Below are 19,276 nucleotides of genomic sequence, written 5' to 3' on the forward strand. Positions count from 1 at the left end.
AGCAAATCACCCAGACAAATGGTAATTGGAAACGGTTACTGAAACTAATATCGGTGGGAAAAATCCGCCGAAGTTCATAAAACTCAATAGTACTTCGCCAACCGCATGGTCATTTTGGAGACGTATTGTTGGAAAGTGTTGTTGGCCCAGCATTAGTAGCACTCTCGCCTAAAACTTTCACCATTAAGACAATGTAATAATTGCAACAAGTGTTTTTCCTCGCCGTAAAATGAAACGTAATTACGAAAAGCGTTAAAACAGCTTTTAATGGAGCTCAATTTGGTTTCACACTTTTGCGTAACAACACGCGAACGTTTTAGAATCGGATTAGCCTTCATGACAACACCTTTGACGATGATGACCAACTATCAAACACGTATATCAAGGTATGCGCACAAGTTAATCTTGGAGTGCTGTGCAAATTGACATTGCAATCCGCGAACCGTGGGTGGTCACGAGTCTACAGTAGGCGCGCAAACAAGAAGCGTGGAACGGAGAGCGTTTGTTCACATTTCCAGCGCCAGTCAATACAACGAGTGTGCATTTTTCTCGATAAAACTGCTTAAGTTGCTGCTGCTGCGACGGATGGGTGGCTCGATTTCCAGTAGGTTTATCAAGAACGTGTATCTTTTGAAGATTGCGCGTTCCGCTTCCGAATCAATATGTCACTTGAATTCGAAATAGGTGTAAATATTCCATCCAAACACCATCTGATGCGAAAGCATCGCGAAGTCTCAGTTGACATTGCGAATTATTCAATCGTGTTTTTTTTGTTCTACCCATATCAACAAATATTGGAACAGAACTCGATTTTCACGCTGTGAAATTGTGTTTTTGTAGGGGATTTGTTTGTTGTGTGGTGTTATGAAGTCATGGAAAATTCATGGGCACGAGAGTGCGCGACAACGGACTATTGGAAATCAATTCTAAGAAAATAAACAATCAATCAATCACACCAATGCCGCTAACCAATCTTTGTGCAGTCGTCGCTTTGTCACAACTATGTGCGAGAACAGAGAAGCGCAACCACAACAAACAACGCACCGACAGCTTTGCAAATTATTTGGAATTAAGCAAACACACAACACGGCCAGCAGGGTTTTATTTTCAGACGCAAACGCGAAAAGACTCTCGCGTTTGCCAAACGCAAACAGATCTCGCCTTGCGTGAGTTTTAATCTTTTATTTATAGAGACTTTGTAATAGCAAATCCGTGATGAGAGGCGAATGAACTGCAAAGTTTAAAGCCTCTTAAAAACAAAGAAGGAAGGAAGCAAATCCGTGCGTCGTTCAGCCGACACACAGGGTTATCTGGGCGGCTGGCTGCTTGGCCAACAGTGACCATTCACCGACACCGAAGACAACATGTGCCGCATTTTTTTTTTTTTTTGTATGAGTGAATTTATTTCTTCGCCTGAAGGTCATTGTCATCATTATGCTTCTGTGGATGTTACAGTTGAGGTTTTGGGATAAAAACTATATCAAAAAATGAGACGAATTCTCGATAACTGATGTTGGCAAACTATTGATAAATTGATAATTGATGAACGATAGCGACGTAAACATTTTCTCAGAGCAGTGCGCTCAATGAAAAGAGCCGGCTCTGTCGAGCGGCTCGACGGCTCTTTTCAAGAAGTAATTTATTCGGATATGTACAGAACGGAAGACGTGAAAAATTAAATTTGAAACAATAATTAGTGCATAGTAAAACTATTACTTTACTGAAAGTTTTCTCTGATATATTGCCATCACATTAATCTTCATTATATATTTTGATTTTTATTTGATTTTTTTAACATTATATTTTCAATGTTATCTGACGAAAGTCTACGTTCCCCACTGCGAACTTGTCCTGCTTTCGAAAACATTCGCTCACATGGTACTGAAGTCACCGGAATACATAGTATTTTCAAAACAATCTCGTAGAGCCGCGGATAGATAGATTTCCTTTCTTACCACCAAAGCAAAAAGTCGCTTTTTCTCAGCAAATGTGGCTCCGCTAAACATTTGTCTGTAAATATTTGCCAACCAATGCATCAAACTCCTGCCATACAGATGACTGCGCTTCATCACCAACGATTTGTGGTGGTTTTGCAGGCGTGTATTCTATGGATTTCATTTTCGACTAGTGTGCATTGTTGTACTTTCTGTTATCCCCAAAACCTTGCTGCTTGAAGCGAGGATCTAACAGTATTGATTGGGCTACTAATTAGTCTGGCTCAAGATCTGCAAATCGCTTTACCAGCTCCGAAATCAATTCATTACAGAGTTTTTTTTATAATAACTAGAACTGATTTTTTGATTCTTCGCCGATTGCCCGAAGTAACCAGACGAAGGAAAGTCGCGTCCAAGTTCCGTTATCGGTTACCGCGTGATTGTTGTTTTTTTGCCGCTGAAGAGTTCATTTCACTATCTGGATAGTGAGTGAAGTGCCCTGCCTGCAAGTGGATAAAGGCTTTCATCCTCGGAAAGCCAAGCATTGGTTTTTGTTTTGTCGCTGCTTCGCCGACATTGGAGATTTCGCCGAGTCATCGTGCCAACAGTGACAGTGCGGGTAAGCTTTCACCGACGACTGTGTGTAGTGGTGTCGTAGGCACATTCCCACCACCAACGAGCTTTCAGCACGCTCCCGTTCATCTGCACTGGAGTGCGTTCATAGGTGAATAAGATTGAATATACTGAGAGAAAATATTTAATAATTATAAGTTTTTTTTTTTTGTTTTTGTGAATTATTTTATTGTGAAATATTGTTTAAAAAAATACTTAGAATATAAGTGAAAATTTAAAATGGCAGAGAGTGGGGGACCTTCGGATATGGAGGTCTCTGACTCTAGTTCTCTCCTAACGGATAAAAAAAAGTCACTCAAACGTGTTCCAAATACGGAAGATACTTCTTCTGGGGACGAGTCAGCTAACCCTACCAAGCCTCCCTCCAAAAAACTAGCAAATCTCCCATCTGCCCTTAACGATCCCACTCTACCTTCAACCTCGTCTTCTCCCTCTGTTCTTCCCGCTCCTTCTCAACCTTCGCCTTCCCACTCTCAATCCCCGTCCTCGCCTTCCCCCCCTGTTATTCCCACTCCCCGTGTAAAGGTCTATCCAGAAGATGCGCCCGGAACTGGTCCCTGGGTTGTTTTCTTCAGGCCTAAGCCAAATGGAAAGGCGTTGAGAGTCATGCAGATCGCGAAAGATCTGGCAAGGTATACCTCCGTTTCGGAAATTTCGAAGGTTAGACCAAACAAATTGCGAGTTGTCGTGAATGATCGAAAAGACGCAAACAAGATTGTTGTCGATCAGCATTTTTCAATTGAGTATCGGGTCTACATACCCTCTCACATAGTCGAAATTGAGGGTGTGATAACCGAAACGGGCTTGACGTGCGAATACATTACGAGTGAAGGTACCGGCCGTTTTAAAAAACTGCCCTCGACGACTGTTAAGATCTTGGGTTGCCGCCAGCTCGGAACAGTCTCCCATGAAGGAGAAGAAAAGAAATTTACGCCGTCCAACTCGTTTCGAGTCACCTTCGCTGGTTCAGCTCTCCCTGACTACGTGATGGTAGATAAATTGAGGTTAGCCGTGCGACTTTTTATTCCAAAGCCAATGACTTGTCTAAAGTGCCAGTCAGTTGGTCACACGGCTGCTTATTGTGCCAATAAAGAACGATGTGCCACTTGCGGAGAACAACATGAGGGGAAATCCTGCAGTGCGACTGAGCATAAGTGTCCATATTGCGGGGGATCCCCACACGTGCTCTCAGCTTGTGAAACATACAAGGCTCGCTGGGAGAAACAGAAGCGCTCTTTGAGGGAACGCTCTAAACGCACTTTCGCAGAAATTTTGAAGGGCGCTTCTCCACTGGCTCAAGAACAACAACCAATCAATACACACAATGTCTTCGCTACGTTGCCAGTTGACGAAATGGAAGCGGATACAGCTAACGGGGGCACGCCGTTTATTTCTCAAGGGAATCCCCGGCGCAAAAATGTGACCACTCCCAAAGTTCAAGGACAAGTCCCTCCGGTGATACCCCCTGTTAGCTTGCCCAAAAAATCGAGTGCAGCGGATAAGCAAAATCAGGTCCCTCCTGGCCTCCGTGGTAATAGTTCACCTTCGAACGACCCAGCACTCGAGGGGACATCAAAAACCCCAACTGTCCCTGTTTTTCCGTCAAGTTCAACTTCCCAATCGGGATTTATAAAGTTGTCTGACCTTGTGGATCAAATCTTCACGTGTTTTAATGTTTCCGACTCCATCAGAACCATTGTCACCGCAATGCTTCCAGTACTAAAGACAATTTTGCAGCAATTGATGCAAACATGGCCCCTCCTTGCAATGATTATCTCTCTTGATGTCTAATTTAAATAGAGAGGTCGGAGATATCACTGTTTTACAGTGGAATTGTCGTAGTCTTATCCCTAAATTGGATACATTCAAATTTCTAATTCATAAACTCAATTGTGATGTTTTTGCTCTATCCGAAACCTGGCTCTCTTCTCAAAATGATCTTTCTTTCCACGATTTTAATATAATACGCTTGGACCGTGATGACAGATACGGAGGGGTACTATTGGGGATCAATAAGTGTCACTCATTTTTTAGAATTGACCTTCCACCTATTGGAGGGATCGAAGCTGTTGCTTGTCATGCAAACATCAGAGGCAAAGACCTCTGTATAGTCAGCTTGTATTGGCCTCCGAGAGCTGCGGTTAGCCGCAAGCAACTTGTTGACATGTGCTCACTCCTTCCTGAGCCACGATTAATCTTGGGAGACTTCAACTCTCACGGAACTGCCTGGGGGGAACAGTACGACGACAATCGTTCATCGTTGATATATGACCTTTGTAACAGCTTCAATATGACCGTTTTGAACATTGGGGAAACAACACGTGTACCTAAACCTCCTGCTAAACCAAGTGCTCTTGACCTCTCGCTTTGCTCGAATTCACTATCGTTAGATTGCAAGTGGAATGTAATCCAGGATCCCAACGGTAGTGACCACTTGCCAATCAAAATTTCTATCACCAATGGGTTGAATTCTTCTGAATCAATAAACATGGCATACGACCTCACAAGACACATTGACTGGAAAAAATATGCGGACGCGATTGCTCTAGCCATCAATTCCAGAGATGGTTTGCCTCCATTGGAGGAGTATAACTTCATTTCTCGTTTGATATATGACAGCGCGGTTCGCGCTCAAACGAAACCCATCCCAGGTTCCACTATTCATCGAAGGCCTCCCAATCCATGGTGGGATGGCCAGTGTTCCAAGCTTTATGGAGATAAATCGAATGCATTTAAAGCTTTTCGGAAACGTGGAACCCCTGAAAATTTTCAGAAGTATTTGGACCTTGAAAATCAATTTAAAAACTTGATCAAAGGGAAAAAACGTGCTTATTGGCGAAATTTCGTAGGAGGTTTGTCACGAGAAACGTCAATGAAAAAATTATGGAAAGTGGCTCGAAACATGAGAAATCGCTCTTCATCCAATGAAAGCGAGGAATATTCACATCGATGGATTTTTAATTTTGCACGAAAGGTTTGTCCCGATTCCGCTCCAGTGCAAAGAATTATTCGAGATATACCACAAGATAGGTGCGATCTTGATTCCGAGTTTTCGATGGTAGAATTCTCTCTTGCTCTCCTTTCATGTAACAATTCTGCTCCGGGATCGGATAGAATTAAGTTCAACTTGCTGAAAAATCTCCCTGATGTGGCGAAACATCGCTTGTTGAACTTATTCAATCGGTTTCTGGAGCATAATATTGTTCCAGATGATTGGAGACAAGTACGAGTTATAGCTATTCAAAAACCCGGAAAACCCGCGTCCGACTTCAATTCGTACCGCCCAATAGCAATGCTGTCTTGTATACGGAAATTGTTGGAGAAAATTATCTTGTTTCGCCTTGATCGATGGGTTGAAACGAATGGCCTACTCTCAGATACACAATATGGGTTCCGCAGGGGCAAGGGGACGAATGATTGTCTTGCGTTGCTTTCTTCAGAAATTCAACTGGCTTACGCCGAAAAAAAACAAATGGCTTCAGTATTCTTGGACATAAAGGGGGCCTTTGATTCTGTTTCAATAGAGGTTTTGTCAGACAAATTACAATCTCGGGGTCTGCCGCCTCTATTGAATAATATGTTATATAACTTGCTTTGTGAGAAACATTTGAACTTTTCTCACGGAGATTCGGCAGTAAGTCGGGTCTCTTACATGGGACTCCCCCAGGGCTCATGTTTAAGCCCCCTTTTGTACAACTTCTACGTAAGCGACATTGACAATTGCCTTACACAAAATTGCAGCCTAAGACAACTTGCAGATGATGGAGTGGTGTCTGTCGTAGGATCAAACGAATCCGACCTGCAAGAATCCTTACAAGATACTTTGAACAATTTTTCAACCTGGGCCATTGGGCTAGGGATCGAATTCTCCACGGAGAAAACAGAGATGGTGGTTTTTTCTAGGAAGCATAAACCAGCAAAACCAAAGCTTCAACTTTTGGGTAAACCGATCACTCATGCTATGTCATTCAAGTATCTTGGTGTCTGGTTCGACTCTAAATGTACTTGGGGGGCCCATATTAGGTATCTGAGTAAAAAATGTCAACAAAGAATAAACTTTCTCCGTACAATTACCGGCACCTGGTGGGGAGCCCATCCCGAAGATCTTATAATGTTGTATCGAACAACTATTCTCTCAGTGATGGAGTATGGCAGTTTCTGTTTTCAATCAGCTGCCAAAACACACCTCATTAAACTCGAGCGAATTCAGTATCTTTGTCTCCGTATCGCGTTGGGATGTATGCCCTCAACGCATACCATGAGTCTCGAGGTTTTGGCAGGCCTACTCCCACTAAAAGATCGCTTCAATTTATTATCTCTTCGGTTCCTCATCCGGTGTAAGGTTATGAACCCATTGGTGATCGGAAATTTTGAGCAGCTGATCGAGCTAAATTTTCATTCTGGATTCATGAGCTCATATCATGAATTCGTCTCCATGCAGGTTGATCCTTCTTCGTATATTCCCAACCGTGTTTGTTTTCCTGACTACATCAATTCCTCTGTGCATTTTGATCTGTCCATGAAGCAGGATATCCATGGAACATCAGATTATCTTCGATCGAGGATCGTTCCAACGATCTTCGATGCAAAGTATGGGGATATCAATTGTGATAATATGTACTTTACTGATGGGTCCTCTATGAATGAGTCCACAGGATTTGGAGTGTTCAACGAATTTTTTTGCACCTCACACAGTCTTCAGAATCCTTGCTCAGTGTATATTGCTGAATTGGCAGCGATACACTGGGCGCTGGACAGCGTCGCCTCACGACCTGTTGAACACTATTACATTGTAACGGATAGTCTTAGCTCTGTCGAAGCTATCCGTTCAGTGAGGCCGGAAAAGCACTCGCCGTACTTCCTTGAGAGAATACGAGAAATTTTGAGTGCTTTATCCAGACGCTGTTATGTCATTACCTTTGTCTGGGTCCCTTCACATTGCTCAATTCTGGGTAATGAGAGGGCTGACTCATTAGCAAAGGTAGGTGCAATTGAAGGCGATATTTATCAGCGTCAAATCGCCTTCAATGAATTTTATTCTTTAGTCCGCAAAAATACCATAGTTAACTGGCAACGCAAATGGAACGAAGATGAATTGGGCCGGTGGCTCCACTCGATTATCCCTAAGGTTAGCCTCAAACCATGGTTCAAAAGTCTGGACTTGAGCCGGGACTTTATTCGCACCTTCTCCCGACTCATGTCCAATCACTGTTCGTTAGATGCGCTACTCTTTCGTATTAATCTTGCCGACAACAATCTTTGTGTTTGTGGCCAAGGTTACCACGACATCGAGCACGTTGTTTGGTCGTGCGAGCTGTATCTTGTCGCCAGATCGAATTTAGTAGTCACCCTTCGGGCCCGAGGAAGGCAGCCCAATGTGCCGGTGAGAGACGTGTTGGCTCGGTTAGACCTTGATTACATGTCCCAAATATATGTATTCCTTAAAGCTATCGATCTTCGTGTGTGATTGTCCTTATACCCTTAGTTTTTCCTTTTCCTTTTCCTTTGTGAGAGATCGGATCCCTTCTTAAGAATAAGATGAAATGTAAATACATATTAGATATAAGATAGGTTTAAGAATTGAGTGTGATGAGTGTGATTGAGAGTGTGAGTGTGATCAATGTCAACATATCCTCATATCCCCTCCTTTTCCTGAAGAAAATATGTCACCCTTCTAAACTCGAGTTGACCGCGAGTAATCGGTTTCCTATATTATTAACATTAGAATTAAGGAAAAATGTATATATATACTAGTAACAATACAGTAAGGAGTTCGGCTCCTTTAAACCTATGTAACTGAGCCTGTAAAAATAAACGATTTAAATAAAAAATAAAAAAAAAATAGAACTGATTTCTCTTGTTCCATATAATGTCGAACATGTCGAATCGTACGTCGGGAGATAGCAGTTTTCGATTACGACACATTAAAATGGTTAATCTAGGACATTGATAAGAGTCAAATAAAATCATGGGGTATATAATGAAACCACTAACTGTGAATACAGCGCGGACTTGATTATATACAGTTTTTGATTTGTTTTCACTGTATATAATCGAATCCTGTATATAATCGAGTCAAAAAAAAATTTTTTTTGCATATATTTTTCGTTTTTTGTAAATAGAAGAGGAATTTCATTGTTGATTCATCCCCTTAAAGTCAGAAAACACCTTTCTCACATGAAAAAAAATAAATTTATCCAGATTATCTCAGGAAGTGATAGTCGATCATATTTGATGAAAAAAATCCTCCTACGCATATGTTCGAATTTCAACAATGACAGAGTAATAGAACTTTTTTTGTTGTTTCGGACTCTTTTGCCTCAAACTGGCTCTACATTAAATGTATTCGCTGGGGAAGTGTATTCCGATGCTTTCATTTGAAGAATGAGAAAATTTAGTACAGAATATAGTAGTGTAACAACTACATTAGTGGATTTTAATAACCTTTTGGAAGTGAAAAACTTAAAAGTTAATAATTTTTAATGTGTTATTATCAATTTTACCCTAAAAAAATATATTAAACTAGATTGTATTTATCAATCAAATTAAAGGTCTTCAACCACTCTACAATTTTTTCTTTGACGCCCAATTTCTATCTTTCTTAATTTGGTATAAACAATTCTTGGTGAAAATTCATCACGATTTTTACCCCACTGTACATGTAATAGCCACTTAAATTTCACCTTAACGTTGAAAGGTTACATTTCTTCATGTAATAAGCCATATTTGAAATATTAAAAAAAATATTTTTTTCCAAACTGTATATAATCGAGTCCAAAATTGTATATAATCGAGTCTGTATATAATCGAGTCCGACCTGTAATAGAAATCCGAAGTGCCCCCCGATTATATTTTGATCTCATTAATGTCCTAGAATAGATTGTGTCACATTTACCCGAAACCCACTCACCCGAAAGACAGTTACCCGAAAGACATTCACCCGAATTCCACTCACCCGAATGTAACAAATACCCGAATGCTGCAATTACCCGAATGTAGCAGTTACCCGAATGCAACATTAACCCGTATGTGACAGTTACCCGAATGTAACAATTACCCGAATATAACAATTACCCGAATGTAACATTTACCCGAATGCGAAACTTACTCGAAAAAAAGATATATTCGAATAATACGCAAATTTTATTATTAGGAAGTATTTGTATATTTTATTCTGATTTTTGATGAGTGATCATATTTGTCTTGTACGTTCATTTCCATCCAAAAAGTTCGTATTCTCCTGGGTAATGCAATTGAGAAACAGCGGCGTTGGATAAAATCCTTTTTAAAATAATAAAAAGTAAGAGAATGTAGTTTTTATAACGTATTATGAAATTTATCTATTCATATGGCTGACACAGCCCGTTCACTTAAAAGAAAGCTGACAATGTTGGTACATACGTATTACGGCACTGAAGTGCAATTTTTATTGTCAATTTATTTTTTCGTAATAAATTTTTTTCTGAGATCACTGTAATGAGGGCGAAGTCCCCATCTAACGAGGATAAAGAACCGAGGCGACCTCAAGCCGACAAGGTGATGTAATCTGAGTTGACCGCCGACCGTAATGTACCAGGTAAACGTATGCCGTCGGACGCTCGGTCGGACCCAACTAAAGGATCGTCTCCTATGTTTCAAACAAACCGGGCAAGCGGTGGAACACAGAGAAGAAAAATTAGTACTCTTTTTTTATTTACAAAATAAAATTTTAATTTGCGATATCAAAAAATAAGTTTTTTTATATTTTTTTCAGTTTTTTCATATAAAATAGAAGTAATGTAGAAAATTTAAAAAATGGGCCCAAGATGGTAAAACTATTTTTGACGAACTTTGTGGAACATCGAATTTTTAGGAATATTCGAGTTTTTGTATGTTAGCAGTCATTTTTAATCACAAATTATGAATCCTGATGTTATTTAAAACAAAAAAGGTTATTATCAATCTCCTTCTAAATGTAGCCATTCTCGAGATATTTAAAAAAATATTTGTAATTTATTGTCTTTTTAATAGTAAATAGGCCCTTTAAATATGTTTGTCGTGTTATACCATCATGTTCATGAGATTTTATGAATTCGCTTATAATTTCCAACAACTTTTCCAAATGCATCGTTATGGTAAAGGCATATGTTTAGGAGTTACGTTACGAAACATTCGAAGACATGTGGGTTAATATAAAACGTAGCGAAACTAAAAAATCTTTTTTATCTTAATACAAACTTCAATCAATCAAAAAAATTGCTGAAAATTATAGGAAAATTCATAAAATTTCATGAACATGACGGTATAACACGACAAACATATTAAAAGAGATTATTCACTATAAAAAAGATTCTAAATTAGAAATTTTTTTTTAATATCTCGAGAATGGTTGCATTTAGAAGTAGATTGACAATAACCTTTTTTGTTTTAACTCACATCAGAATTCATAATTTGTGGCTAAGAATGATTGCTAACATACAAAAATTCGAAGTTTCGAAAATTCCTAAAAACTCGATGTTCCACAAATTTCGTCAAAAATAGTTTTACCATCTTGGGCCCGTTTTTAAAATTTTCTGCATGAGTTCTATTTTGTATGAAAAAAATTTAAAAAAATTGGAAACATGTATTTTGGATATTGCAAATTGAATTTTTATTTTGTAAATAAAAAAAGAGTACTATTTTTTCTCAGTGTACATTTTTTTTATATTCAACCATCAATACTCTATAACTCTTTCTAAGACACTATTTCGGTACGGCTCATAGTTTTTGAGATATAAATTATCAAAGATTTCTCTTACTCAAATCGATACGCCCTATTCAAAAGTTACGCTTGAGTCAAAAAATTCCCAATTGCTGTGGAAAACTCATATTTCCTCTAACCCGAACGGAATACACACTTTCATTCGAATCAAAAATACTCATGTTTTGTCATTTGTCGATTTCATTTGGAATTACTCACAAATGAAACCCAATTCTGCATTTCTCGATAATTAATGCAGCAAACGAAACCAAATCAGGTATATAGAGGTTTTAGGGCGCAATAAATGTTTTCGCGGTGGTTAGACACTCCACCCTCCTCTCTAAGGGGGGGGCTGCCATACATAGTGTTCACTACGGAACGGGTGATTTCTGATCGCGGCTCCTTGCACGCGATGGTACGGTGAAGAAATCCCGGCGGTGGGTCAGCGACACAGGCTGAATCAAATCCTGGATGATGCTGGGAATTTCCTCGGATGGGGGCAGTTGCACAACTGCAACGATAACCAGTGGACTGTAGAAAACTTTACCTTTTACTCTTTAGTCTTAAAAAAGACTTTTGTGGCGAGAAAGGCCTGGCAAGCTACACAATAGAAACACGTGTGTGACAATTCAACTATTTTATATTTCGATGTTCACTTTACAGAGTTTGGATGTGGAATGAAATTCTTCACGATAGCGCTCCTCTTTTTATATCAATTTGTGTTGGAGGGATTCATCTCGTCGATGATCGGAAGTGATGTCTGTGTTGGGGAGATGGAACGGCTGACTGCTGGTTGGTTCGTTCCATCTATATTGCGTTGCACGCAACACATATGAAACACGAATTTCTGCATTATTCGAGAATTAATCAAGCAAACGAGATTAAATTTGGCATGTGAAGGTTTTAGGGTACAATGAATGATTCTATGGTGGTTAGACACTTCTCCCTCTCTTAGGGTGGGCTGTGGGACGTGTGGGACGAAGTTTGCCGGGTCAGCTAGTAATATATATAATAAACATTATCTTTCAACCCACTTTATAACAGCCACTACCAGAATATTGGAATGCTTTAACGCAATACGCGCCTTTGTTCACTTTTCCTTGTTCCGTGAAATCAAAACAAACATTTTTGCGCGCTGAAATAGCGCTTTAAATGATTTTTTTCAAAAATTTCGCCAAATTGGCATGTCAGGTAATCAAATAGGAATAATCAAGTGTAGTGGTTTTGAAAACTAAAATGAAAAATCCTTTTCCATTACGCTTACGCATGATACAAGTGAAATTTGTTAATTTTGCAACTAGGGGTCGTACAAATATTACGTAACGCATTTTTTTTACTATTTCAGATTCCTGTACAGATTTTTGTTTGGTGGTGCCGAAAGCAGCCACGGTTTGCTAAGGAACGTCTATCGACAATGAAGTGTCTTTGTAAAGGCAAGTGGAAAAAAGTTTGGATTGAATTGTCCCCGTCTCAGGGCTAGAGACGAATGAACTGCAAACGTTGAAAATATCTGCAATTTAAGAAGAAGAAGAAGAAGATCAGAAAGAAATCCATTTAGTTGTAATTGCGAAGTGACATGAGCATGTTCTCGCTAGCACGCCAAGCACTATGCTCTTCTCTCCCAATTCCTTTTGTTTTCTTCCGCCGAACTGAACGAAGCCGCATTTTTTTATCAAACAGCAGGTTTATTATCGAATGTTCACGAATGCCACTATCGACCGACGATTCAAGTTGTCGAAAGCAATATTTGCGCTGGGTATTTCCGAGGAGGAATCGATTCCTCCTTTGAGCGTTAATAATTATTTTCCAGCTAAACAAAGTGGTACGATAATCCTTTTCTTTCAAATTCGAAAGATGAAATGTCTAAGAGCTATATGCGCAGTGGCGTCGAGTGAAGCTTTTGCACCCGGGGTGGAAGATTTGATTTGCACCCCCACCCCTCCGTCAGTAATCATAATCATCCAATTTCTTCATATAAATTCGATTCATTCTGCACCCCTAAAATCGTGCACCCGGGGACGGTCCGCCCCCTCCGCACCCCCCAGTCGACGCCACTGTATATGTATACTTATTGATTGCTAAACCAACGGTAGTCCTACGTCATCCTTGCGGTTATATCACAGATAAAAGCCACTTCTAGTTTTTAGCTTTTAGTGCATTATCGATGTTATTATTATGTTTAATCGCAATGAAACCGTTTGACTTAAGAAGTTTTTTCTACTTGTTTCATTTTCTAGTTTTGGAATACTATCATTAGCATATTTCTCATCGGATAAACCATTCAACATTTTTTTAATAATTTCTCTTTCTTACTTCATATTTTTAGAAATGTTTCCATGATGTACTGTGTGATATTTGTCAAATCAATTCATTTGATACCGAAATGCGAAAATTGCTTGAGCTTGAGCTTGGGTAGACTGTACAATTCGTAGTTGCTCTCAGTGATTGACCCGAACAAGCGAAATTGCACAAAAACACGCCGAATGACGCTCCGGAGTAGCAAATCATTCTCATTGTGTAAGTTTGGGTGAATCGGGCTTTAACTAGTCAATAACGACGCCGGCCACGTCTTTACAGTTACCAGGGAACGGGAAGGTATGATATTCGCCGCCCGGAGGCCAGAAGAGTCGCTTCTATAGCCTGATTCCTTAGCGTTTGTCAAAGAAGTTACAATGGCGGACGTTATCAAAGGGCCATCTTGAAATACAATTTTTCATTAATAACTATGTTCTACTAGTCAAACTCTTTCATTTGATACCCATATTGATGGGGTTTTGAAAAATATATATATTTCGCCATTTTGAGGTGGCGGCCATTTTGGATTTGTATTTTTCTTAAATAACTGTGTTGTACTGGTCAAGTCCTTTCATTTGGTACTTATATTGATAAGGTTTTGAGAAAAAATATATATTTCGCCGTTTTGGTTCTCTTCTGAACCAAGGTTCTTTTTTGAACCGTGGTTCTTTTATGAACCGAGTTTTTTTAACCGCGTTTCTTTTTTGAATCGAAGTTCTTTTTTGAACCGTGGTTCTTTCATGAACCGAGGTTCTTTTTTGAACCCTGGTTCACTTCATATGCTGTGGCTCATTTTTAAAGAACCGTTGATCGTACGCTCTTTTTGATGAACCGGCTCAAATGAGCGGCTCGTGAGCTTGCCCATCTCTAATTCAAGCTAATACAATAACAAACAATTTTTCATTGAAACTGATTCTGGTTTTCAAAATCTTCTCCTCACATTCTTCGAAAGAAACGAATCTAATGCGAACAATTAGTTAGATTGGAATTCCTAGTTTTTGACGTAGGACTACGTGTAACGGGAATATATGGGAAGTAAAATGAAAATCTAAGCACCGAACACGTAGGAAAAAATTGAAAATTTCAAATGCTTATAACTCGAGCGTTTCTCAATAGATCGTCAAAATGTTTGCATCATTTGATACGAAATATTTCTACGCATCTATTAAAAATGAATAAAATTTTATTTTCATTGATGAAACCAATTGAATAATGACGAAATCTCAAGCGTTGTCCAAACGCGCTAAATCCCACGTTTTGATTGGTCCGATTGGTGAATCAAATTGTACCGATCAAAAGGAACAACCAGAGTAACAGTGGAATACGGTTCCACCAACACAAACTTCAAAACCAATGAGCCTAGGGAAATCGATATTGCAAATACAGCCAAGGCGGGGGCACTTCGGTTTCCACCTGCATGTGTGCAAACCGGAGTTTGTTTCCCTGATGTGGACTTCAAAACCAAAGTGCTTGGGATAATGGAAATGGAAATACATACATTAGAATACGAATGGTCAAATCTTGTCTATTGAGCTAATTGAAATTCTCGACATCTAGTACAAGGTAAGAATTTAAACAAGATTCATAAAATTCTTCTGTATCAACAGAAAATATCCTCATACTATGACAGGAGCTTTCCCATTCGGTGCGATTCCACGTCCATGAAGAAGAAAAGGTATCAGGGTTAGTGAACTTTAAGCGTAGACTTTTTCATTTTATAATGATTAGCCCCAATTTTCAGGAAGTTTTTGATACACATTCTACGGTATTGTCGAACTCGGATTTTATCATTCCCTGTCATCGATGACCTAACGCTACTACAGGAGAGTATTATTGCGATAACAACCCAGCTCATTGCGCATTTCCTATAAGAATAAGCACCAGTAGAAAATCTGATAGTAATTTGTCCGCTTGAGTTAAACTTACTGGGGAGTTGAACAAGACGAACACGAAGGTAATGAGGGATCTTACTAGAAAATTGCAAATAGCAACATTTCAATATGTGCTCCCGTGGCCGAGTGGTTAGCGTCAAACCTAACATGCCGGAGGTTCGGGTTCGATTCCCGTTCTGGTCGGGGAAATTTTTCTTCAAAGAAATTTCCTCTGACTTGCACTGTGGTCACGCGTATTCTAGAGCTTGCCACTCAGAATGCATTCAAGGCGTGTTATTTGGCATAGAAATCTCAACTAAATACTAATGAAAATGACGCAAGTAATACTACGTTGAGACGGCGGAGTTCCTCTAGGAACGTTAGTGCCATATAAGAAGAAGAAGAACATTTCAATACAGAATACATCGTATGGAAGAAATAGTTTTTCTAAGAAAAACATGAAGTCATATTGAAATAGCAAAACACCAAGTCAACGGGTAAACGCTTTGATTTGGTGGATCTTCAATTGAATAAGTGAATTTAATAAAAGACAGCAGAATTAATGCAACGCTAACAGTGAATAATGGAGGTCAAATTATTCTATCGCAAAAAAAAAACACAACGCATTGCACATTGCTGCTGTCCAACACCTAATTCTGCCTTATTAGATGAACAAATGCATGAATCACCGAGGTTTTCCTCTTCGAACATGGAAGCCAGAAGTTGGTTTCAATTGGTGAACGGTCGGTCAGACAATAAACACGAAGACACAAAATCCTCAACCGAGACGGACGACCGCGAAGATCAGCTCAAATGGTACAAGATACAAAGCGGACATATGTATAGAAACTGTCATTCGCGCAGGCAGATGGATGCATAACGCTCATACTATAAGCTCGTTATATTTACACCAACGCTACAAACCAAAACACCACCATCGCGTGAATGTCAATAAACACGTTTATGTGAAAGGTTCGTCCTGCCCTCCCGGGATCTGTAATGAGACACAAGCAAGACGCGCTATGTGCTCCGGAAGAGGCAATAACTCGGATTTTTCTTAAGAAATAACGTAAGATGCGATTAGAACACCGTGAACCAAAACCGGCCGTCGCTAATAAAACAATAAACATATTAAATAACATACGGAACCTAATGCTCTCGGAATACTAATATATGTGTGTCCGACTGTGATGGAGAGTGCTCCGCATTTACAAACAAACATTCGTAACGTGTCAACAGAGAACTCAACGCTTAGCAAACATAGACGGAGGAAAAAAACGGTAAGCACTTACCTGACGGCAACCCGTACAGAGGATTCTTTATCGTCGTCTGACATCTTGCCACTTTTGAAAGTACTTTCTTCGTGACTATTCTTTTGATGGGATGTTCGTCGCGCCTGACGGTTTCTTTATTACTCCGACGTGCGCTTCTCCCCCGGCTTGGAGCCTGGAGATTATTCCTCGGATAACTTTCCCCGGAGAATCCGAAATATCCTGCAATGAGAAAGAAAGACCAGGATTGAGAGATGGAACGTGAGGATTGTTGATAACCATTGTTTAACTTGTAGGATTCAAATTATTTATATTTGAATATACACAAACGCATACAAAATAGTTCATTGTTCTTTCGGAATGTGCCTCCAATCGAATTTATAATTGCGTCTGACGTGTGACGGAAATGAAAACACTTGTTTAGAAGCAAGCTTTTCTCCGGTAGAAACCTTGTAGAAACCTTGCCGACCACGACACATAACTGCCTATGAATATGCTTTTCGACTGGCGAACACAATGAAGCATTTATTTCCATACAGTGATAGTGATTCGAAGTTTTACTAATTAAAATTCACAAATTACACGTTTATTATTCCAGTATGTTTTAATCAATTCAAAGCTGCACATTTTTCTCAGTCATCAGAAAAGTTATGAATGCTTCGCCAACGAAAATAATCTTTGTTTTGTGAGGCTCCGAGCTATTTATGTACATTTATGTAATAATTTATTTATTTATTTATTTATTTATTTATTGATCTTGCTCGATTTCACGGGGCATTGTGAACAAGAAAAATCACTTTTTGTTGCCTTTTCTGATATTCTGGTCGTTTTTGAACTGGAACACTTTTAAATTCGATCATTTGTTTGCGGTAACGTTCACTATTAAATTTGTCATCTTTCTCGAACGAACTGACTTTGTGATCGATGTGACCGATTGAAGGGGTTCAACATATGATCTTTCGTGCTTAGGATTCTTGAAATATATCCACTCTTCATCTGCGATCCGATGCTTTTACGGTTTCCTTGGCGTCTGAATCGTGTTGACCAACAATTAATTATTCTGCGATTTGTTTTGACGTAGGACTACGTCTTTCATTTCTACACCGAGGTGTAGAATCAAAGTTTCGAAAACGAAAGCGTTACGCCGGAGACCGAGATTTTGAGCGTGAATAGCTCCTAAACAACTGAATGAAATGGTATTATAAACACTTCATTCAAAAGATAAAAAGTCTACGCGTTATATGCTTGTTAGATTTTGATCCAAAAACTTGTTTCAATAGCCATAAAATTGCTTTCAAAACAGGCTATTGAAATCACCAATCGGTATATAAGCGAGCGCCGCTCGGAAATCCACTCAGTTGTGATTGCGCAACGATTGAGATACGATCGTTGGAATGAATGGATGTTTCCCTAACACAGACTTCAAAACCATGGAGCCTGGGAAAATCGGCATTGCAAAATAGATGCAAGCTGCAGGTACTTTTGCACTTGCTTGCATTTCTGCAAATCGGAATGTTTCCCTAGCACAAATTTCGAAGCCATGAAGCCTAGGGAAATCGGCATTGCAAAATGGATGCAAGTTGCGGTACTTTTGTACTCGCATGCATTTTTGCTAACCGAAATGTTTTTTATCCCAATAAAGATTCCGAAACCAAGAAGTTGAAGAAAAATCGGCATTGCAGATATATGGAAGTCAGCAGTACTTTTACACCTCCATGCATTTTTACACTCCGGAATTCATTTGCTAACACGGTATACAAAAGCGGGTACAAATGCAACGCTTTGGCTCGGTTATTCAAGACTGCATTGGAAGATATTCCTTCATGTCACCAGCTCACTAAATTTCTACGCATACCGTTCGATGATTAGGCAAAATGTTGATAACTATTTGCTGCGATAACTACTACCATAATGCATGAATTCACCTAAATTGGGATTTGTTTGCAATTGAATTCGTAAATTGCTTCATTCATTCACTAGTTTAATCAATACACACAAAAGATAGCTTTGCGTAGCGGCGATATCGTACCCAATGAGGAACATCCGAGATGCGATTATTGCTAATTGAAGAAACACAAATGAGTACTAAGCCAACGGAAGTCCTACGTCAACCTTGCGGTTATATAATAGGTATAACCCATCCATAGTTTTAGAGTTTGGCCATCGTCTTCGTTCGATAAAGTTTGCAATTCGGCATCTTATAAATACTTTTGACAGGTTTTCATGTTCCTCGTTCCTCACATCAAAATTACCAATTTCAAACTCTTCGAACTTCTTATAACATTGTGATTTGCCGACAGTATTCACTTTGTCATGTCTCTGCTCGCATAGAGGCACTTTTCTCCCGATACTCGACTCCAAACGCATCAATTTTAGTCAATAACAATATACCGTGATGGTTTCATTCAGTTCGACCAGATTTTTTGACGTAGGATTACGCCTGAAAGACGTAAGAGTGCCATATTAGAAACAAATCACGACATTATGAAACAAAGTTAACGTTAATAACCATTTTCGCTACGAGCGGATTTTGATGGTTTGCATACGAATAGA

The 19,276-nt window shown here is 39.3% G+C and overlaps 1 protein-coding gene and 1 pseudogene across 13 annotated transcripts in view; one reads left to right on the plus strand and one right to left on the minus strand.

Moving 5' to 3' along the window:
* The window catches only part of LOC129772822 (kinesin-like protein KIF21B), a 142,939-nt gene that overhangs the window by 85,161 nt on the left and 38,502 nt on the right, over positions 1–19,276 (minus strand). For all 13 annotated transcript variants that reach the window (XR_008742646.1, XR_008742647.1, XM_055776317.1 and 10 more), the window contains one exon: positions 16,745–16,945. Coding sequence is in view for 11 of the 13 variants with exons in the window: in XM_055776317.1 (XP_055632292.1) it covers positions 16,745–16,788 (44 nt within the window). In the remaining 2 variants the exon portion in view is untranslated. The remainder of the gene's footprint in view (positions 1–16,744; positions 16,946–19,276) is intronic.
* On the plus strand, positions 18,727–18,795 carry LOC129780994 (U4 spliceosomal RNA; annotated as a pseudogene).

The sequence above is a fragment of the Toxorhynchites rutilus genome, chromosome 3 (genome assembly GCF_029784135.1).
Source record: "Toxorhynchites rutilus septentrionalis strain SRP chromosome 3, ASM2978413v1, whole genome shotgun sequence".
NCBI lineage: Eukaryota > Metazoa > Arthropoda > Insecta > Diptera > Culicidae > Toxorhynchites > Toxorhynchites rutilus.